This window comes from Podarcis vaucheri, assembly GCF_965113315.1.
Source record: "Podarcis vaucheri genome assembly, chromosome: 3".
Lineage (NCBI taxonomy): Eukaryota > Metazoa > Chordata > Lepidosauria > Squamata > Lacertidae > Podarcis > Podarcis vaucheri.
In genome coordinates, this window is record NC_138761.1 from 101,537,665 (window position 1) to 101,560,280 (window position 22,616).

General features: G+C 46.0%; 1 protein-coding gene across 2 annotated transcripts; it reads left to right on the forward strand.

The window, feature by feature from the left end:
• The first annotated feature begins 675 nt into the window (after positions 1–675).
• KBTBD11 (kelch repeat and BTB domain containing 11) lies at positions 676–22,266 on the forward strand. Of its 2 annotated transcripts, none has more exons than XM_082215535.1 (3): positions 676–1,126; positions 15,444–15,752; positions 18,222–22,266. In XM_082215535.1, exons 2-3 carry the CDS (start codon positions 15,728–15,730, stop codon positions 20,252–20,254), a joined length of 2,058 nt encoding a protein of 685 aa, XP_082071661.1. In that variant the 5' UTR covers positions 676–1,126; positions 15,444–15,727; the 3' UTR covers positions 20,255–22,266. The 2 variants fall into 2 exon arrangements, with proteins under 2 accessions (XP_082071661.1, XP_082071662.1); XM_082215536.1 differs by having other exon boundaries at positions 677–1,126; positions 15,444–15,578.
• The last annotated feature ends 350 nt before the right edge of the window (positions 22,267–22,616 follow it).

Sequence of the window (22,616 nt, forward strand, 5' to 3'; positions counted from 1 at the left end):
CTGAACAAAAGAAGCTCCTCCAAATAATGGGATTTGCGACGAAGCTCAGGGGCGCGTTAGGCCAGCAAACAGCAGGGGCTATAAACCCTCCACCCCACCCTATACTTTCTGTCCTGTTAAAAGGTTAAGTAAGAGTGCCAGCCACAGGTTTAAAGCCAAAGAGCTTCGGATTGTGTCACTGTGTGACAAGTAGCTGCTATTTTGCAGCGTGGGCAGCAACAAGTTTGCAATATTTGCTTTTCTCAAGTACTAAAGCAAAAAGGGTGTGGGCGAGGAGGCCAGTTTTACTTGAGGCTTGCTTTCTTATTTTAAAGCTACTGAACAAATATTTAAGGGTGCACCCAGTTCTATGTAGATTTACACGGGCGTAAGCCCCGTTGAACCCTGTGCCACTTTCTCAGCAAACCCAGAGGAATGTTTAACAGGGCGACGGCGGGCGGGGATAAACAAAGGGTCATCCGCCCGGCGCGCAACGTTACGTGACCCAGACCAGGGCCGCGCATGGCGAGGCTCCGGCGCCCTTGGCAGGCTGCTCTGCGTGCGCGCCCCGGAGACGAGCGCTGTAAAGAGAAACGGCCTCAAAACAAAGGAATTCTTCCTCCAGCCCCTGGTGAAGGATCCCAGCCTCCGACCTGCAACGCGCCAGCCTGCAGAGCGCCGCGCGGGTTGCAGACCCTAGCGCAAGAGTGCGCGCTCCGCCTGCCCGAACTCCGCCTGCCCGCGGTGCGCGGAGACGACGGCGCGATGCGGCTCCTCGCCACGCGGGAAGCAGCGAGGACACTCCCCTTTCCCGGCGCCCAGAAGTGGCGGAGGTAGTGGCGGTGACGACGACGACGACCACTAGGGAGCCTTGCCCGTTTAAATCCCTCAAGCGGCTCAGTCTGAACGAGGGATGTTTCCCGCAGTAGCGGCGCTGCACTGCAAGGCTCGGCCAGACGTGTTCCTGGCTGCGCTGGAGTGAAGAAGGCGCGATTTGGCGGCGCTTGGCACCGACCGAGGCTTCCTTCTTGTGCTCCAGGGGAGGTGGCGCCGAGGATAAAGGTTGGAACGGACTGAGATTTGTCCTCGCTCCTGCGAGGGAAATCTGCTTTGGAGAAGCCTGCCTGCCTGCCTGGCCCAAGCTGAGGTTAGTGGCTTTGGAGCCCTCCGTTCCCGCTGCTCTTTCTCCTGCGGTTCTTCGGCGTGCGTAATTGCGAGCGGCCCGTGCACTCCTACAGCTATGCGCAGCGTTTCCCTTCTCCCTTTCCGCCCCCCTTTTTTTTGCACTAGGCATGGTTGCTTGCTGAGTTGGAAACGGGGGAACATGAACGCCCCTCTCGAAGGCCGGCGGCGAGGTTTGCAACGAAACAGACGCAGCAGCAGGCATGATGAACTTAATGTTCATCGCGGTTTTGGGAAACATGTCTGTTATTACGCGCTTTGCGCTAAAGATCTCGCCTCGCCTCGCGGGTGGGTGGCGTGGGGAGAGATGCAGGAAAGGCGCGCGCGCGCTTGACATTTCCTGGCTCCCTCCGGAGGAATTGCTTCTCCGGTGTCTCCTCGCACATAATGCAACAGTTAATTCAGCAGCAGGGTTGTTACATGTGTCGAAGGGGGTGGGGAACGGGAGAGAAAGAGATGCAGCCAGGATAACAAGCGGAATGTGTGTGGCAATGGAGATGTGGAATTATGTCAGTTCTCATCATGCTCCCCCATCCCCGCCCGCTTTCCCACAATCCCGATTAATCCACTTCGCTGCTTAGCCTGTACAGTGAGACACCGCGGCTGCACTGAGCATGCTCTCCGTCATATGCACAGGCATATTATCTTGTCCTCTCTCCTGAGCTTAAACCCAGGGTGGGTTTAACTTCATATCTGCAGGTCCCGTCCATCCCCAATATTTCTGCTTTTTTTCTTAGAGGCCTGTTGGAATGCTCAGGGATTTGACAGCATTGTTCCAAAGCTGAGATCTTCAGCTGCTGGTTGGGCATTTGCAAGAAAGAAGACCGATTTATATTAAAGTCCTTTCCTTCTGACTTAGAATGTACAAAGCAACCCAGCGCATATTTCACCATAACTAAGACCAGTGGGGCTTATTCTTTAGCAAGTGGGTGCAGGATTGCAGCCTTACAAAAGGAAACACTTTTATTCCCCACCCTCCACTCCCCAAGTTTGTACTAAACATGGTGCTGTAGCCAACTAAATCATGCTCAGAATCACCCATTCAAATCAGGTCCAGTGATTTCAGTGGGTCTGCTCTGCGTTTGATTTAGTTGGCTTCAGCTCATGCTCTCCTTGCTCCTTATACGTTACACTTACATGGTTCTGCTTCTTTTTCCTTCAACTCGAAATTCCTCCTCAAAAATGCATTTGCCTAGTTAGTCCAACCCCCTGCAATGCAGGAATCTTTTGCTCAATGTCCCACGATTCAGAGAAGAAGAGTCTCATGTTGTACTGACAGAAAGCCTAACAGTGCATAATCCTATGGATCTCTATTATGAAGCAAGCTCCATATAATTCAATGGAATTTACACCAGGGAAGCAGGTAGGATTGTGGCCTATGTACATATGATGGTATCTGCACCTCTCCTGTTACTTTCCTTTCTCCCTGCTGTATGTTCCGTGGGGCAGAGACCTATAAATTGGTGCTAGATCAGAAACTAAATACATCAACATCTTTAGCATTTTTATTCCTGGAGAATAAAACATACAAGAGTAAGAACTATTTCCAGATCTTGATGTAGTAATCAATAATATAGTTTCTTAATGCTCTGTATGATTCCCAGTGATTCATTGGGCAGTATAAACCAGTACTATCTGAATGATGAAGTGCCAACTTCGTTCAAGGAAGATGGGGCGTATTGATTGATATGTTGCAAATAAACAATGCCATCCAATCAAACCCTTTTTACAGTGCAGCCAGAAGGAAGTCCCATTGAGTTAAAAGTGCCCTGTGTTGACTGAATTGGACCCATAAATGTTTAGTATCAGTTTCACCATGTTTCTACATTCTAGGGCCTACCTCTTCCTAAGTGGAACTGATTACTGAGCGATACAAACCAGCAACAGTACCCATGTGCAGGAGAGCACACGTGTTGCTTACTTGAAAACTCCTCAGATTTAAGCTCTCCCTGACTATGCAAAGCTTTGCCATGTCTGGGAGATGTAGTCCTAGGAGCAGAGAAGGCTGTCTTGTAGCAAGTCAGTGGCTTGCAGGGGTTTCAGACAGGAGACACTTTCAGCTCTAGCTGAAGATGCTAGGGATTGAATTTGGGACTATATCAGTGTGCAAGGCAGTTGCTACCACCCACCCTCACCCCCGTAAAGATTCTACCTTAGCTTTCTTCCTGACATGGCAGCTTTGCATGCTGTGAGAATTTGAAATGTCTTTCAGGTAGTGGCGCCAGTAGAGTTCTTTGGTACTGCTGTATCATAAGCAGCTTGGAATGTCTGGTTTGCTTTCAGATTCATTGCCTGTGTGCAGAATGGCTATGTGTGTGTCTATATATAAAGGCACACACTCAACACAGTACAGGATATGTTCTTCTTCTTCTTCTTCCTCCTCCTCCTCCTCCTCCTCCTCCTCCTCCTCCTCCTCCTCCTCAGCAATCACTTGTTGCTGAGTAAGATTATCTTCCATGGAGCATGGTCTTAACAGTGAGTCTCTGATTATGGAGGCCAATTCTGGATCCACACGTCCTTCCACAGTGGGGACATAGATTTCTGGGTGGGAGTTTTTCACAGTGAGGGTTTGCCAAACATGCCTTCCTCTTAGCACATTTCCCCCTTTTGTCCTGAGTTCGAGTGTCTTCAAAGTCCATGACACCTTTGGTAAAGGCTGTTCTCTAACTGGAGCACTCGCATGCCAGTGTTTCACAGTTGTCGGTGTTTATACTACATTTTTTTTAGATTTCTCTTGAGAGAGTCTTTAAACCTCTTTTGTTGACCACCAGCATTACGCTTTCCATTTTTAAGTTCGGAATCGAGTAGTTGCTTTGGCAGACGATAATCAGGCATCCGAACAACATGACCACTCCAACAAAGTTGACGTTGAAGAATCATTGCTTTGACACTGGTGACCTTTGCTTCTTCCAGTACACTGGCATTCATTCCCCAGTCTTCCCAAGTGATGTATAACATTTTTCAGAGACACCGTTGATGGAATCTTTTGAGGAGTTGGAGATGGTGTTTATAAGTGGTCCATGATCTCAGTGTAGTGCATATAAAACTGTAGATTGATTTCCCTTGAGTGTTTTATACTGGGCCTGTGCACCATTCAGCCACACAAAAGGAGGTGGCCTTTTCTGTACTTGTCCAGTTCCATAAGGAAGCTCATACTCAGGAGACATGCATAGCTGTATTTTACACACTGTCTTCACCAGGGCTAACCAATGTGGTGCCCTGCAGATGTTGTCGGATTCTGGCTCCCACATCAGCCTCATTCAACATGGCTGGTGGTCCAAGATTATAGGAGTTGTGGTCCAGTGACATTTGGGGTGCGCCATGTTGACTAGCCCCCCCCCCCCCGTTTAGATAGTTTTAGCTGCCTTTGAGTGAATTTACAAGCTGTAAATAGTTATCTAAATCTACTCCTGGGAGTTTATCAACATCATAAGAAATTTAAGTAATTTCCTCTACATAAAGAACCCTGGAAACCTCTAGGTACCTCTTTCTAGCAGGGTTTCCCCTTGCTAACCAGCCCCCGCTGCAATTATTAGATTCTTTGGCAGAAAGAAATGATAGTTGTGTACAAAATACATTTGAACCAAATGATATTTCTTTAAAAAGAAAAGCTTTGGAAACAGCTGCTGCTGTCTACACCTAATCCCAAAGTGAAAACCAAATGAGGGATTTATTATTATTATTATTATTATTATTATTATTATTATTATTATTATATTTAAATCAAGCAAGTGCTCCTCTAGTGTGTTATGCAGCTACCCCTTCACGCCATGAGCTGCAGCTTCCCTCCACCCCAGGGGATCCATTTGAAAGGAAAGGTCATAATGCAGCAGGCTGAAGGCTTTCCCTCCCGAGCTAGCGAGTTAAGTGCCCCACTGGGGTGGTTGCTCACATGTTAAGTCCTGCTTTGCATTGTGTGGTTGTGAACCCTGCACTCCTAACAAAGAGCAACAGAGATATTTGACAATACTTTCCCCCTTCATTCCAGCAACAGTCAGGATATAGCCCTAACCTTGTTGATAACTAATGCATTGTGGATCTGGGCTACGTATCTTTCCAGCAGGAAATTCCTTTTCCTACTCTTTCTCTAGAGGATTTCACCTTTTCGTTCTGAGTTAAGCTGTGTGGGGTCTACCCTGCTCCCCCTTCCCATGATAAACCATTTCTCAGGCACTTTCCCCCTTAGTTCTTTATCGATGGAGAAGTGGGAGATGTTGCCTTATGTCTAGCCTAACGCAAAACACCATAAGTCACTGGAGAGGAGGAGTCCTGCTAAATTCACTCCCCCCACCCCTTGCCACCTCCACAGCAAAGAAGGGGGGAAATGCTGGATGAGTGACTGTACCAATGCCTAAACAGGAGACACCATTTCGCCTCAGGGACAGAAGCAGTGAAGTGAATGAACACATTGTGTGGCTGGCTGGCTGGCTGCTGCAACATCTGATGTTATGTTACATTGTATGCACAAAGATGACCTCACGGTGTACAGTATTTCCCCATCTCTGATTATATGAAGCAGGTTCAAGTCACAGGCATTTCATAGCTCTGTAGTAAAGGCCATTATCCACCGCATTCTCCATGAAGGCCAAATTATACAGTATTTGGGACTGTCCTAGGTTTACCTCTGAGCAAAGAATCTAGTGCAAGCAGAGGACATGTGTCCATGGTAACATTCTAATTTAAATAATTCTAAAGATAAGCTTTCAGTGAAAGAATCTCATAGTGATCTCAGAAGGTTGCAGATTTTACATCTATATCTATCATCTATCTATCTATCTATCTATCTATCTATCTATCTATCTATCATCTATCATTTATCATCTATCTATCTATCTATCTATCATCTATCTATCTATCTATCATCTATCTATCTATCTATCCTCTATCATCTATCTATCTATCTATCTATCTATCTATCTATATCTATCTATCATCTTATCTATCATCTATCTATCATCTATCTATCTATCTATCTATCTATCTATCTATCTATCTATCTATCATCTATCTATCTATCTATTATCTATCTATCTATCTATCTATCTATCTATCTATCTATCTATCATCTATCTATCTATCTATCTATCTATCTATCATCTATCATCTATCATCTATCTATCTATATCTATCTATCTATCTATCTATCTATCTATCTATCTATCTATCATCTATCTATCTATCTATCATCTATCTATCATCTATCATCTATCTATCATCACCTATCACCTATCATCTATCTATCATCACCTATCACCTATCACCTATCTATCATCTATCCTCTATCCTCTATCCTCTATCTATTAGTATTACTCAGCAATACTGCACATTTACTCAGAATGTAGTCCTACTGAGTTAGTAGCCCTTACTCAAGTGTATACAGGATTGCAGCATAAGGCTGCCCTCCTCTTGGGAATAAACCCTATTGAACTCAGTAGGACTTAGTTCTGGGTGAATGTGCTTAGGGTCACACTGTAACAGAGCACATCAACCCTACTTTTTCCTGTGCTACTGCATTAGAGATGGATGCTACAGCCATCATACTGTTTCACAGCTATGAACGCTCTGTTGCAGTTGAAGAATCCATTCCCTTCAACAGAACAGAAAACCAGACATTCTTCTTGTTAGCTCCTTCTGAGCTCCTGAATTATGAACATAATTCTACATGAAATTCTATTTTTAGTATATAATAAGGTGGTGGAAGAAAAGCACTTTATGGTTTATTTAAGAGAATATCTGAAGTAACTTTTCTTTTAGCATGTGACACGTGTTTCCTACACGTGTTTCCAGATGAGAGGGGTATAAATAATAGATTGCTATTATTATTATTACTGAAATATTCCAATTACAGATAGGTAGCCGTGTTGGTCTGCCATAGTCAAAATAAAAAAATTCCTTCCAGTAGCACCTTAAAGACCAACTAAGTTAGTTCTTGGTATGAGCTTTCGTGTGCATGCACACTTCTTCAGATACACTGGTCTTTAAGGTGCTACTGGAAGGAATTTTTTTATTTTGAAATATTCCAATGCACTGTAAAAATACGATACTTTTCTAGAAAAGGGGTTAGACTGCATCTTGACAAAAATTAACTGATTTTAATTATTCACATGTGGAATTTCCAGTGGCAAATAGTATTTTGTGGTTGGCATGAGTGTCCCAGCCAAAAGGCCCAATCAGGAAGAGGATGTTAATTGCTGGGTGCTGAGCAAAGTGCTCTCTAGGTATGGCTGCATAACTATTTGTTATTTTAGGTAGGCACCTCCTCCAGTGTGCAAATTATAGTGTTAAATAGAGTCTCTATTCCTCAAGTCAAATGGAGGCTTCCATTATTCTATTTTTAGACACACACACACACACACACACACACACACACACACGGTCTCAAGTTAAATGACAAGGGCTGCATTTTCCAGATTGTTTATTCAAAAGGAACCTTCCTTAAAACAGCAGCCTCATGCTGAGCATGTAATTTGACAAGTGATGCCCGGGGCTCTGTCTGTTACATAAACTCTCTTGGAAGTGGGACACAAGTTCAGTAGAGCTCTGCGGGGGTTAGGGAGAAGCCACTTGGCAGCTTGGAAGAGAAGCACATGCCTGTCCATCAAGCCTCTGAGACCCTGCAACCTGTGCAATGCTAGTATAAAGCAAGTAGGGTGGATAACAAGGGGCTGCTTATGTTGGACTGGGTGGAAAGAAATGGCTTGTTTCACAATCTCACAATCCCCTGCACACTGTTGTGTGCCCGTATCAGGGGTGAGGAGCCTGTTGCTCTCCATACATTTGGGGGTCCAGCTCCCATCAGCCAGTTTAGCATAAAGGTCAGGGGTGATATGCTCTATAGTCCAGTATCTTGAGGGCCACAGGTTCTCTATCCCTGGCCCTCAGAGTAAACCATGGCCTCTAAACAAGAAGTTGCCAACAGGGCACCCATGGGCACCCATGTGTCTGCAGATACCTTCTATAGCGCACACAGGTTTCTCTTTTACTATAAACCAAAAATTAGGCTTGAAAGAAGCTTTCCATTGTTGCCAATATAATAGGTTGTGATGTTTGTGTGTGTGAGTCCCACAACAGGTTGTTGGGGTTTTTTTTGCCAATGTGCCAAAGCCCCAGAAGTGGGCAACAAACTGTAACAGCTCAACAAGTGCTGCTCCTAGACCAGGGGTGTTGTTGGACTACAACTCCCATCAGTCTCAGCCAACCTTGCCAGTGCTTGGAGATTATGGGAGCTGTAGTCCAATAATATTTGGGAGGCTGAAATTTTCCACCCCAGACAGTGCTTGTTGAATGCTAATAATGCCTTAGGCTCCTTCAGTCCCACCTATCCTTTTTTTTGGTGGAAATCCTCATGGAACAGGCTGCTGCTATCTGTTCAGCCTGGGCTTGCATAGACCTGGACAGAGTGATGTCACTGTCTATGGAGCACAATGTGCTGTGATTCATGGTGACCTGTTTACTATATGAATGGGCAGTGGAGCAGTTTGGTCTGCATCACCATGAAGGTAGCATGGATAGGGATCCACAGGAATGTGTGAATGCGTGTGTTAAAGGAATGGAGAATTCGCTGCCTCTTTGTGACTCCCCCCCCCAATTGTATCTCAAATGAATGTGGATGTCCACATAGTCATTTCGTATCGAGCTTCCAGATGGCATGGTTACTCCTATATTCATTTCTGCTGCCATTGGTTCTTATAAGGTGGTGAACAGAATGGCACAGATTATGAGGATGAATTTAACTCATGTCCTTGCTGAAGTCGTCCCTCCAAACTGGAACTGACATTTGATCATCAGTTTTGCAGAACTGAAGGGACACGGATGGTGCTGTGGGTTAAACCACAGAGCCTAGGACTTGCCCATCAGAAGGTTGGTAGTTCGAATCCCCACGACGGGGTGACTCCTGTTACTTGGTCTCCTGCCAACCTAGCAGTTCAAAAGCACGTCAAAGTGCAAGTAGATAAATAGGTACTGCTCTGGAGGGAAAGTAAACGGCGTTTCCATGCGCTGCTCTGGTTCACCAGAAGCAGCTTAGTCATGCTGGCCACATGACCCGGAAGCTGTACACCGGCTCCCTCAGCCAATAAAGTGAGATGAGCACCACAACCCCTGAGTCGGTCACGACTGGACCTAATGGTCAGGGGTCCCTTTACCTTTGCAGAACTGATAAGTACTAACAAGGTTCCACTGAAAGGTCCAGCATCTACTATGGCCCAGCTGGGTCAGAGAGTGACTAGTAGTCATCATTGCCTCGCTGAGCTTCTCGAGGAGAAAGGATGGGTTGTGAATTTAATAAATAAATTACTTCCTCTAGTTTGATGCAAAAAAATAGAATTTATTCAGGGAAATCTCCACAATCCTGGCTGAGGGCATCTATCTATCTATTCATTCTACCTCTAACCTGAATCCATTGACCAACCATGACAAATACCCCAAATCCCTATTTTTGGCTATTTAGTTCCTCCCTGGGAACAAAAGAAATGGACATTACTACTGACTGCATTCCTCAGCAGATAGGCTGTTCAGTACAGTTTTTGCAGACAAGTATATTTTAAACCATTGCTTTGAATTCTCTTTCTGATTGCCATGGCATCCCCAACAGCCAAGGACAGCCTTTCTCTGATAATCCATGATAAATTTGTTTGCTTTTTTTGGCCCAGTACCTGGCTAGAGTTGTGCCAAGATTACACCGTGTTAAGTCACTCACCGTTAATCCACAAGATTTCTGGGTCTGTTTCTTGCAGACCTGACTTTTCTGTGGAAAGTGATGCAGGAATAAAACTGCTAGCACATTTGTAATGCTAAGCAGGGTCCTCTATGGTTTCAAATTGGATGGCAGACCCCTTGTTGAGATTCCTGTATTGCAGGGGTTGGACCAGATGAGTCTCCGGGGTCCCTTCCAACTATGCAATTCTGTGATTCTAAACAACAACAAAGAAAATAAAATTAGCAAGGTAAATTTGGGCAGTCATAAAGGAGAAAGGGAGAATTGAAAGGGAGACTCTTGGCTCTGCTTTCATTTTTCAAAATCCTTGAATTATTATTAAGGTCAGCTGATGAAATCGCCTGATCTGCAGTGTTGATAGAACATAATAAAAATTCTGTCTGCTCATGTTGGCTAGGTTTTGTAGTCGGTGCTGAGCTGTTTAGTGGATAAGGTTTCGCACTGTGAAATCTTGCTGCATCATGCTAGAGTAATTGACTGCTAAGTTAAAGGATACTGAAGCACCTGCAGTGGTGGGTAAAGGTAAAGGGGCTGCGGCGCTCATCTCGCTTTATTGGCCGAGGGAGCCGGCGTACAGCTTTATTGGCCGAGGGAGCCGGGTCATGTGGCCAGCATGACTAAGCCGCTTCTGGTGAACCAGAGCAGCGCACGGAAACGCCGTTTACCTTCCCGCCAGAGCGGTAACTATTTATCTACTTGAACTTTGATGTGCTTTTGAACTGCTAGGTTGGCAGAAGCAGGGACCGAGCAACGGGAGCTCACCCCGTTGCAGGAATTCGAACCGCCGACCTTCTGATCGGCAAGTCCTAGGCTCTGTGGTTTAACCCACAGCACCACCCGCGTCTCAGTGGTGGTTAGCTGACTGGAAAATGCCAGTGTTCAAACAGCACCTTTATTATGACCAAGAAGCAGGGTTCAGGGAGAGGGAGGCAATGTATGTTTCTGTTCAGCACACTAGAAGCAAACATTTGGACAGAGTGTGGGCTGGATGCATGGGCTCTCTGAGGCTCCCCAACACCTTTGAACACTTCCCCTGGTGCTTGTGTAGCTCTGATCACCCCTCTGTCCCCTTTGTCACGAGGTGGCGAGGGCTGTTTACCTTGTCCGCCCTTGAAACACATAGAGATGAAGCAGTTGAAGTTGGAAGAGTGGTGCTTTTTCTCACTTCCTCTTTCAGCTCTGGGTGTTTTCCAAGGTCTGGGTTGGTACCTGAGCAGCTGAACAGAAAGCTGAGTGACCAAGAGGGTAGAGAGGAAAGTAGGGAGGATAGAAGCAGAAGGGAGAGAGAGAGAAAAATGAAGCAGCCAGTGAGGAGAACAGTGAGGTGCCACTGTCCTTCTACACAGTACAGTGAGGTGCCACTGTCCTTCTACACAGTACAGCCCCATCACCACCATCCAAAGATGCTCCCGAGTCTGAATCGTGGAGACTTCTCTATTTCTATGCAATTTAACTGTTTTAAATCACCCGGGGAGACATTTTGGTTAGAGGAGGCTCCCTGCATCAAACTGTTGCCCTCAAACTAATGGAAGGCTGTAAATGGGATGGAAGTGATGTGCTGCGCAGGTCTGGGCAGCCCTCTCCCTCATGCGAATGTTTGTGCAAAAGTAATTTGAATGCCTGCTTAAGGCTGAAGTGCTGTTAAACTCATGCTTGAAAATGAGAGTTCTCCAGAAGGAAACAAAGACACACAGCTTGACCTGCCTTTTGAGAGAGGTTTGTTCCATCGTGCTTTCAGAAAGAAGGACCTGATCAGGGGTTGAATTAAATTCTCACCTTACAAACAATGATAGGCTGGCATTACTTTGTAATAAAATGCCTTGTTAAGATGGCTCAGGACTCAGGAGGTTTGGGGGCTATGCAGCTTGTTTGTTCTCTGATTACACACACACACACACACACACACACACACACACACACACACAAACAAACACACACCAAACTTATTCTATGTGTAGTTATGCATGTGTGGTCCTAATCAGGGAAATTTATTCCTGGGAGCTTAGTTTTTGTTGTCTTAGAGATTGTTTGGAGAAATTCATACTTATGAGATGGAATAAATGTACTTTTCTCAAGCACTCTGGGAGTATAATAATACGACCAGTTATGGATAATGAAGAAGTTTAATAAGCACTTTGAGAGTAGATGTAATGACACAATCTCTTTAAGACACATCCTGTAGTTAAGTCAAAATTGCTCAAAGTGCAGTTTTGACCACTGCTTTACTTAAGCCAAATAAAAAACCCTTCCTTCCTGAAATTTCCCATGAGGCAGTTTCTCTAAAATGTTTGGTGATGGGGCAGTTTTTAAAAACAAGGCAAAATACAGCTTTTCATTTTCATGTTGACTCAGCTAAAACATCTTTTTCGGGTACGAAACACCCTCCGTTTCATTGGGAGTTCAGCACATGCTTTAACTTGTTCATGTTGACATTAGCAGGACTAAAAATTGTTTCTGTTGGCTCTATACTTAGTCCTGCTTAGAGTATACCCTTGAATTATTACCATCATTTACTCTAAGCATGACTATGTCTGGATTCAGCCGTTTGAATCAGTGCCTTTATGCTGTAAAAGGTCTTCTCAATTTTGTTTTATTTGACATTGTTTGTTTGTTTTATTCTATGTTTATATGAAGGACAGTTTGCTATATCCAATAATTTAAAAACATTTCTGGAAACGTAAGATCTTAGCAAATATTAGTCTTACAAACCCGTATCCACAGTCTTGTTGACAAGAGCATTTGAGAGCCACTCCTTTGTAAAGTTATAGGTTTTTAATGGGCCACACAATTGAGACTAGACTTGGAGAATAAACCTTCTGTAAGTCAGTCTGGATAGCTCAGTTCGTGACAGCATGGTGCTGATAATGCCAAGGTTGCAGGTCTGATCAAACATAGAACAGTTGCATGTTCCTGCATTGGTCCCTTCCAGCTCTTATGTGTCCAGTTTTCATTATGGGACTAAACTATGGTGGTGCTTCCATAAACAAAACAGAAAAACCCATTGCTTCAGACCTGGATAGCCTTAAATTCCATTTGGGGAGGACCAATAGCTCTGTGGTGGAACACATGCTTCTCATGAAGAAGATCCCATGTCCAATCTCAGACATCTCCAGTTTTAAAAAGGATGAAAGGTAATGGGAGTGACATTTATTGGAGTAGACAGTGAGCCACATAGATAGCTTGATCTGGAATAAGGCAGATTCCCATATAAAAAGTTCCGTTCAAACCAAGGAGACACAAACATCTTATATGAGAGGGTTATACACTTTTTGATTCTAATGAGCTGTGCCTGGCACATTCACATCTAAGTGTGGCTGGGAAATGTGGAGAGATGTTTGGTGAAAGGGCCGCGCTGTTTTAACAGGAAAAAACAAAACTGGGGAACATGTGGCGAATAAATGCATAGGTAGGCAAGTGCTTAGGAAATATGACCTTCCGTATGTATATTAACAACACTTCTCTTGCTCAAAATGCAATCTCAGAAGGCTGCTTATGATTGCCAAGACTTTCTTTGCCAATTTTAAGTCTCTGTTTGCTCGTTGAAGGGGCACAGGTCCAGGATATTGCTAGTGACTCACCGCCAAGACTGTCAGCACAATTCAGGGTTGCTGGAGGTTCCTATGTCCGCTGTCTTCTGACATTTCCATTCATCCCGGACTAAATCAACAGAAGTAACAGCAACAAAAATCTACAAATTCATTAAGTCTTCAGCTATTTAATAAATGAAATGTTTCACAGGTGACAGGCTAGGCTCTCCATCTTTAACAGAAATGTACCACAAGCTTTCCCCCACGTATGCAGTAAGATTCTGTGGGCACATCATGCAAACTAATCATTAAAGCTGGATTTGATTTGGTTGGTGTGTGCATGCATGTGCATGCTCAGGTTTTGCTCTATATTTAAGAAGCTTTAGGAGTCCTGCTTAAGAGTTTTTTTTTCTCATTTTTGCAAAGCTTCGATGAAGAGGACTTTGCGGGATTGGCTTGTTTCGTAAGCACAGCCTAGACTGGAAACTGAGTTTGGAAATTAAAAATGAAAGTGACTTTTTGGAAAGTAAAGCATCTGCCAAACCTGGACCACAAACTTTCCAAGGAAAATGATTTTCTTTCTGGTGAGGAAGGCAAACTGAGTAAATCCTGAAAAATGAACTGTGGATGCAAGAAAACAAAACAAAACCATGAGATCAAAACCACCTGAAATGAAATTCATTGCTGACAAGATAACTGACTTGCATGTTTTACATGTCAAATAAAAATGTGAATGGAAAGCAAAATATAGATAAAATTGGTGAATGTGAGTTACAACCTCTGCTATGAAGTTATTGGGTATTCTATAAAAAAAAAACCCTGCAAGGTGCCATGATTTTTGGACAATTGATTAAAACCATGATAAAGAACACCCTGAACTGCTTTTTTAAACTAACCGGATTTGTAAGTCAGTTCAATAACTTGGGATCCTTATGGCTCAAATGCTGAAATTTGCTGCTTTTGCTTTTGCAAATACAGTGGTACCTCGGGTTACATGCGCTTCAGGTTACAGACTCCGCTAAGCCAGAAATAGTGCTTCAGGTTAAGAACTTTGCTTCAGGATGAGAACAGAAATCGTGCTCCGGTGTCACGGAGGCAGCAGAAGGCCCCATTAGCTAAAGTGGTGCTTCAGGTTAAGAACAAATTAAATAGTACCCGAGGTACCACTGTAGATGCTTGGGATACCATTCGAGGCAAACTGTCAATATGCGTATTTTAATGCTGGGCTATAATTTTAGATAACAGATTTGAGTATCCAACTTAACTGTTGGTCTCAGCTCAGCACCAAACCATTATTTATTTTCTTACATCGACATCCTTCCTTTCACTTCTCATGGAACCTTTCCTCCCATTGCATAAATGGGGGAGATTCTGACGGGGGAGGGGATACAGGGTTATCTCCCCTCTCCTGCCAGGCCATAATCGCAGTCCAGCGTGGGGGCCAGCCATGTCAGTTTCTTCTTGTAAACAACTATAAAAGGGCAAATGATGTGAAAAATGCCATGTCTAGTTTGGCCCTTAATTTTATGAAATCAGTCAGTCTCCTCCAGGGAAAGTAAGCAGAGGATCACAGTCTTATTATGTGATACTTCAAAGAAGGGCTGTATTTAGGTTTACAGGTTTGAATGCAGTGTTCATCTTGGTCCCATTGCATGGGCTGGATGTATCTTCTGATGTGGGTGGAAATGTAAACTCCTCATCTATGCCTGCTGGATTAATTGCCCAGTAGATGTGTTTCACCAAATATGTAGGATGGAACACTCCTAATTAGCGGATAGGAGCATTATAATCTTCTATTCCAGTAGGTAGTAGGCAAACTCTAAAACAAACAACAGTTTTGGGTCCTATACTGTATTAAAGGAACACCTAGAAAAAGAAAGTTGGTTTAGCTTATGAGATACAGAATCCACCATTAAAGGAAACTAAACTACAGTAATGATATAAAAGTTTACTTTGGGGAAATCAATTCAGACAAAATACATGTAGAATTGTTTCGTTTTTAAAACTGAATGATAACCAAAACTGTTTTTATCATATAGGTGGACGGAAGATGCACAGTGAATCATTGAGAAATGGAATACCTTTTTGACGCTGATTGAAGGAAATTCCCGTGCCAGCTTGCTGACCCAAGAGGGAGATTGATGCAGACTCTCCCCCTAAAATGTTCTGAAAATGTACAGTATTGCCATTAATTTATTCCACTGAAATAACTGCAGAAATATATTCTGGAATGACGATATTCAATGCTCACTGATAGTCAATAATTATTATTATTACTATAATAAAGGACCACATTCTCAAGTCCATTGAAGGAGCACTGAGGATGCCATCAATCACAAGAGCTTCAGGTAGCAGAACCATCCATTAACTACTTCTTATAAGTTTCAGCTGTCAACCAATTAGCAAATATTAACTGATCAACTAAACATTGCATCATGAGGTCCAGCTTTTCCCATTGCATTACTGCAGTGTCTGTAAAAGCTGCATTCTGCAGAATTATCCTTCCTGTGTGTGTGTGTACGTGTGTACAAGGATCCTGCACTACTGAAGGGGGAAGTCAGAGTCCCTTGATTCTTAATCACAAGTAGATGATTTAATCAGTTAGCCACGTAGTTGACAAGTTGGAGGGACTAGCCTTAGATTGCATTATTCTGCCTTTACAGACCCATCTTTCCATAGGCTTATACTATGGGCAAACCCCAATTTAAATGCGAGACTGATAACCCAGTGCTAAATCGGTTCCTGCTTAAAGGCTGTGCAGTCTTTCCATCAGAGATAGACGGTAACTTTAGAAGTCCAACTCTGCTTGATGTAGGGTCTGCTCGATGCAGCAGAGCAACTACAGCCTCCCTGATGGATGGCTGCCCACTCTGGCATCACCTTTGAAAAATACTCAAGGTCAAACTGATGTGAATTGGTGCCCAACAATATGTGTGGTGCCATAGGTTCTTCTGAATGCCTTGCTTTCTTTCCATTCACAGCTGATGTACATACAGCAGTATCGAGAGGATAGTAGCGGCTGATCATATACAGCACTACAATGTCAACATTTATTTTATCTATTCATTTGCTGCATTTATAACCCACCTTTTTTGCTCCATGGAGCCTGGTGGCTTCCATAGTTCTACCACTCCTCATTTAATCCCCCCAACATTCCTGGTATGTAGATTAGGCTGAGAGGCAGTTGCTGGTCCAAGGCCACCGAGTGAGCTTCATGGACGAGTGGGGATTTGAACCCTAGTCTCCCAGGTCCTAGTCCTCTAACCACTACACCACCACTGGTTCCTGTTTGGTGTTGTTTGCTACTGGTCATCCTTCAAAAAGCAGGGCCACATACAAGAGTGATTGGAAGATGGTGCAGTCTTAGGTGGGCTGAATTTTAGTTGCATAATAGCTTTGCTAGGCACTCAAGCTACCAGTTCTCAGAAGTCTTTCCAAATTGCAAATCGTATAGTCAAATCTCCCCACACACAGATTGGAGTCTTAGTTATGCATCAAAGCATTTAAAGAGGTATTACTGTTTCAGTGTGTGACCAAACTCATTCCACAGGCTCTGAACTGAACTTTGTGCTCTACTGATATTGTATGAATTGCCTGCTGGACTCATTGCTTTCCTGCTTAAGTCTGCAGTTTTCTCGGTGCAAAAGGCTGCAAAATAATGTGTGCTTATGTAGAAGCCGGATACCATCAAAACTCATGAAACTTACTTCTCAGTAAAAACAGATAGGATCTGGCAAAGAAGCTATCTCACCGCAAACCAATGCACCTTTAGTTGGAAGTAAATCCTGGTGAACTCAGGCTACTTCTGAGTAGGCCCATGACCATCAGATTATTACTGTACTTCTGTGCAGAAATAGCTCTTAGAAATGTTAAAGGGAGGATGGTGTAGATTTTGTTAACCAGAGCATCAATTGAAAACAGGTATAATGCTTCCGTTTCTAAAGCAGCAAGTTTTCAGTTCTCAAGACTATACAGATCAGTTTGAAAGTAAGGGTGATAACCTGGTGAAATCTAAAAGCTGGCTCAGAGCATGGAGTGTAAGAACTTGGAGGAAGAAATCATGTAACACACAGAGCTCTGCTTAGATTGCATAATCTCCAGAGGTTAAATTTGCCTTGGTGCAGAATGTTAAGTTTGGCTTGACAGGGTGAGAACAAGACTTTGCTAATAGGGTAGACAGGCTTACAGAAATATTCAGGGGAAGGGTTGGAAATGAGGAAAGTGGATAACCACTTCTGATCCACTGCAGAACGATGTGATTTACTGAGAAGATAGATATAAAGCCATCTTGAGGATGCCATAAAATGACTTTGGAAGAATGGGAGCTGGGTATCAGGAAATCCCCTGCACAGATCTTCCGGCCCCACCTCCCTAGGACGTGCGATAATTTACTATACTGTGTGTAGGCTTTGCAATGCCACTCAGGGATATTGTGACCTGATCAAACAGCGCGAGCTGAACTATATACACCCTTCGGCAGTTCAAAAGTTCAGCGGTGAGCGGCTCTCTAGCTGCTGAGAGAAGCCCGACGGCTGGGAAACTAGTGCGGAAATTGACCGAGCGCCAAGGGGAAGGGAAAAAACCAACAAAAACCCAACCCAACCTAAGAGCTGAGCAAAAGCGAGCGTCCACAGTCGCCTCCAGAGCTGCCAGGCAGCACGAGGGGAGGCAGTGGGAGGAAAAGGAGGTGCCTGCGAGGGAGGGCAAGAGAAGCAGGAGACAGAGAGAGAAAGAGAGAGAGGGGGTGGCTGGCAGGCAGGCGAGAGCCCTCCGAGGGCCGATGGAGAACTCAGCGCTGTCTTGTGTCCTTCCCCCAGGTGAGAATGGGACTGTCGGCGAGGTCGAGGCGCGCTGCGGGGAGATGGAGATGGCGCAGCCGGCGCAGCTAGCGTCGCCGAAGAAAGCTGCCGGCGGCGAGCAAGCGGCGGAGAGGAGCAGCCCGCCGTCCGCCCCGATGGAGCGGCGCGCTGCGGCAGACGGCGAGGACGGCATCCTCGGCAGCGGCGGAACCAGCGCCGAATCGCCCGCGCCCTGCGGCTTCAGCTCCTCGCTGTGCTTCAGCTCTCCCGGAGACAAAGCCCCGGCACCCGAGCGCGACGCAGCCTCCTCGCCGTCGTCGGCGGGCAGCGGCGGAGGCAGCCGCGTGGTGCAAAGCCAGTGGGAGATCAACAACGCGGCGTCCGAGTCGGAGGAGGAGGAAGGTGGAGGGGAAGGCAGCAGCAGCAGTAGCAGCAGCCAGCCATCGTCGTCGTCGCAACAGCAGCCGTCGTCCCCTCCGGCTGCCGCGCAGGCCGTCGGCGAAGCGCTCCTGCAGGAGGACCCTTGCGCCTCTCCGCCGGGGGGGACGCAGCCGGAGGAAGAGCCCGACCTGGTGATCGAGGTGTCGGGCCGTCGGATCCGCGCGCACAAGGCGGTGCTGGCGGCCAAGAGCGACTACTTCCGCGCGCGCTCGTCCAGGGACATCCTGCGCGTCAAGGGCGTGAGCTACGCGGCGCTGCGCCTGCTGCTCGACTACGTGTACACGGCGCGCATGGGCGACGTGCGCCACGACAACCTGGCCGAGGTGGTGAGCGGCGCGCGGGTGCTGCAGATGCCGTGCGCCCTGCACTGCGCCGCCGAGGCCATGCGGGCGCAGCTGCGCCTCGACAACTGCCTGCAGCTGCTGGGCCTGGCCAAGAAGCAGCGGCTGGCCGAGCTGCGCGAAGCCGCCTACCGCTTCATGAGCGACCACTACCTGCAGGTGCTGCGCGAGCCCGCCGTCTACGGGCGCCTCAGCGGCGCCGAGAGGGACCTGATCCTGCAGCGCCGCCTCGACGCCGGCAAGCCCTGCCTGCTGGTGGCCGAGGTGAGCGACGCCTTCGAGAGGCTCAACGCCGGGAGCAGGCCGCAGAGCCGAGAGAGCAGCAGGCCGCAGAGCCCCTCCTCCGTGGTGTCCCTGGACGACGGGGGCTACCTGCTCTATAGCTACCACGAGGCGGCCAAGGAGTGGAGGGTGCTGACCCGGCTGCCCGACGAGGCCAACGCCAAGGGGTGCGCCATGTGCGTGCTCTACAACTACCTCTTCCTGGCTGGGGGCATCTCCACAGGGCCGGGAGAGCCCCGCGCCAGGCTCTCCGACAAGGTCTTTTGCTACAACCCCTTGACGGACACCTGGAGCCAGGTGAAGCCCATGGGGCAGCCTCGCTCACAGCTGAAGCTGCTGGCCCTCGACGGCTATCTCTACGCGGTGGGCGGCGAGTGTCTCTTCACAGTGGAGAAATACGACCCCCGGGCGGATCGGTGGAGCCCGGTGGCTCCTTTGCCCAAAGGGGCTTTTGCCGTGGCTCACGAAGCCACCACCTGCAACGGGGAGATCTATGTGTCGGGCGGGTCGCTCTTCTACCGCCTGCTCAAGTATGACCCCAAGCGGGATGAGTGGCAGGAGTGCCCGTACAACAGCAGCCGGCGACGCTCCGCCGACATGGTGTCCTACAAGAACTTCATCTACCGCTTCGACGTGAGCAGCAGCCGTGGGGAGCCGGGGCAGGCCGGTGGGGTGGAGGTCTTCCGGTACAATTCGGTGGCCAAGCACTGGAGTCAGTGTGCTTCCTTGTGCCCCGGTGGCAACCTGGTGCAGCCATTCCGCTGTGCCGCCTTGGGCAGCGCCATCTACTGTGTCAACCGGACTGGAATGCTGTGCTTTGCCCTGTCCCAGAATGGCGAGGTGGAAGCAGATGGTGGACTCAAGGGGAGCTTTGAGCCAGAACTTCTCAAAGCCCCATTTGATACTAAAGGGGTCCTTCTCCCGTTTGTACTTACCCTGCCGGAGAAAGAGAAAACGGGGGAGCCAGAAAGTCCTCTGACGTTATGAGAACTGACCTAGCTCTGGGAAGGCTGGCTGGAGTTTATCTCAGTGCTTTGCTCTGATGAATATCGGCAGGACTAGGCCTCTGCCAAGGGAAGGGTCAGAGCAGGTGCATGGTCTCCAGCCTTCATTGGTGGTGGTAGTGATTGCGGCTGCAGTTTAACTTGCAGAGGCTAATCCAAGGCGAAAAGTGTGTAACAGCCTCTTTGCACCTAAAGAAACAAACAGAAAGCCTCTGTCAGAAGTTTACCAAATTAACACGTGCATGCACCACTATGGATGGAGAATTGGGATGGTGTCCCACCTAAAGCGTTGGCTAGCTGGCTGTAGCCTCTCAGAGCTCTCTAGCATAGTTCACATAGGAAGTGGCTCACCTCTCAGCACAGATACAAAGCAGTCATTGCAAAGCTGCTAAAATAGATTAATTGTTGTGCAATGCCCGTGCCACTTTCCAGTCTAGAAGTATTTTGGAGATATATATATAAAATTCAGGAAAGCAGCAACTTTCAAAGGAATTTCAGCTATGAAATGGTTCTTTTTGTAAATATGCATCTTTGGAAAAGGGGAATCTTTCTTTTTCTTTTGCCTCCCTGACCTCTTGGCTTTCTTTTCTTGGATGCTCATAGTAATTACCAGAAGAAAAGCTGCTGGCAGTCCCCATTCAGAGAGTATACCTTTTAGGAAGATTAACAGGGGAAAGAAACAATGCTTCTTGTGTTGGAAGCAGTGGACTATAGAGCCAGGTCACAGTATCCTCCCTCCTTTCCCCCTTTTTAACATTTAATGGAGTCTTTATTGAAGACATGGCGTTGTACAGCCTTAGGAAGTTTCATCCACAGTGTGTGATTTAACAGAATCCAGATTTCAAGGTTTTTAAAAAGTTAAATGTCTCCCATATGTACATAGTGGGAGTAGAAAGCCTCCTATATGTACATTTTGGGTTTAGAGGTTAACTAAAACAAACAAATCAATGCATCAATTCAAATTTGAATTTTGCTTCTTTTTTTGTAAAGTTGTGCGCATATATATATATATATATATATATATGACACATCATAATTATCAATTTTGGTTTTAACATAACTGCTGGCTTTCAATCATGGTTTTGTATTGTAACTCATTCATTCAAATAATGGCAAATTGGCATGAATGAACATACCTGTAAATTCTTTGTAGGGGAGATTTCAGTTCGTTTCAGATCACTGCTGTTAACTGCAAATCAAGTCACTGAAAAGCCAAATGTGGTTTACTTGAAGCTTCTTGCACACAATTGAAATATTTCGCTTTGATGTCCGGAATCCTTCTGCAAGAAATAGCTCTTCCATTGTTCGCATAAGGAAACGAGAACTTTGCTTAGACAAGGTGATTTCCATTCTGCCCAGGCAGCACCCTAGGTTGCAAACGAGACTGATTTATTGTAGTTAATAATTCACCTGTCAAGTTCATTTTGTACAGAGAGGCCATATACTTTTGGTTTGTTTGTTTTCATTCTAAATCTTATGCTGAGTAATTGCTTGCCAGGCAGCATGTTCTCAGAAGAATATCAGCCTTCAGGCTTGCAGGCAGTCCCAGCATATTGGCTTCCATGTTATATGGATTGGCATCAAAACAATTATTTTCAGTCAATTTAAAATTTGACTAAGCTTTGTAAGCTTGCCTAAAAAACAACAACCCACCTGGGCTTACACAAGAGGCTTACACTAGCCCAGCGAATGTTTTCCTTCTGTCCTTTGAAGAGCTAACCACTACTGTTGAAAGCCCCTTCAGTTCCAAACACAGTTTGCCCTGATACACGTGGAAGGGGGACAGGTTGCTTTTGGAGGAAAGCAAACCCCAAGCCTCTCCCTGCTTGGAGAACTATTTTCTTGGCTTTTTGGATCCTAGCCACTGAGTTTTATGGAGCTTATTCCAGCACGTGTTCTTGCCAAATAGATGAAGCTCATGCATGCTTATGTGGAAATAAATCCCAATGGAAATTAATCCCAAATTAAAAGTGAATCACTTACTTTTGCAATCTATCTGATTTTTATCCCATTCTTTCTTCACGAAGCAGCCCACCCTTTTCATCTTCCAACAACACTCAGATAGGTTACACCAGTGGTTTTCAACTATTGCGCCATGGCACCCTGGGATGCCTTGAATGATGCTTGGGTACCATGGGCAACACTGGCCTCTGTCCCTCTTTCTTTCCTTCCCTCCCTCCTCTGATGCCCTCTCATGTCTCTGCCTCTCAAAGGCTTCCACAGCTGTTTGTTGCAGCAGCTACATATTCCCCAGGCAAATGGTGCCTGGCCAGGGGAGAGGAGAGGAGGGTGTTCAAAAAGTGGTGAGGGGCTGCTGGCTCTGCAGGCAAGGGTTGACATAACTG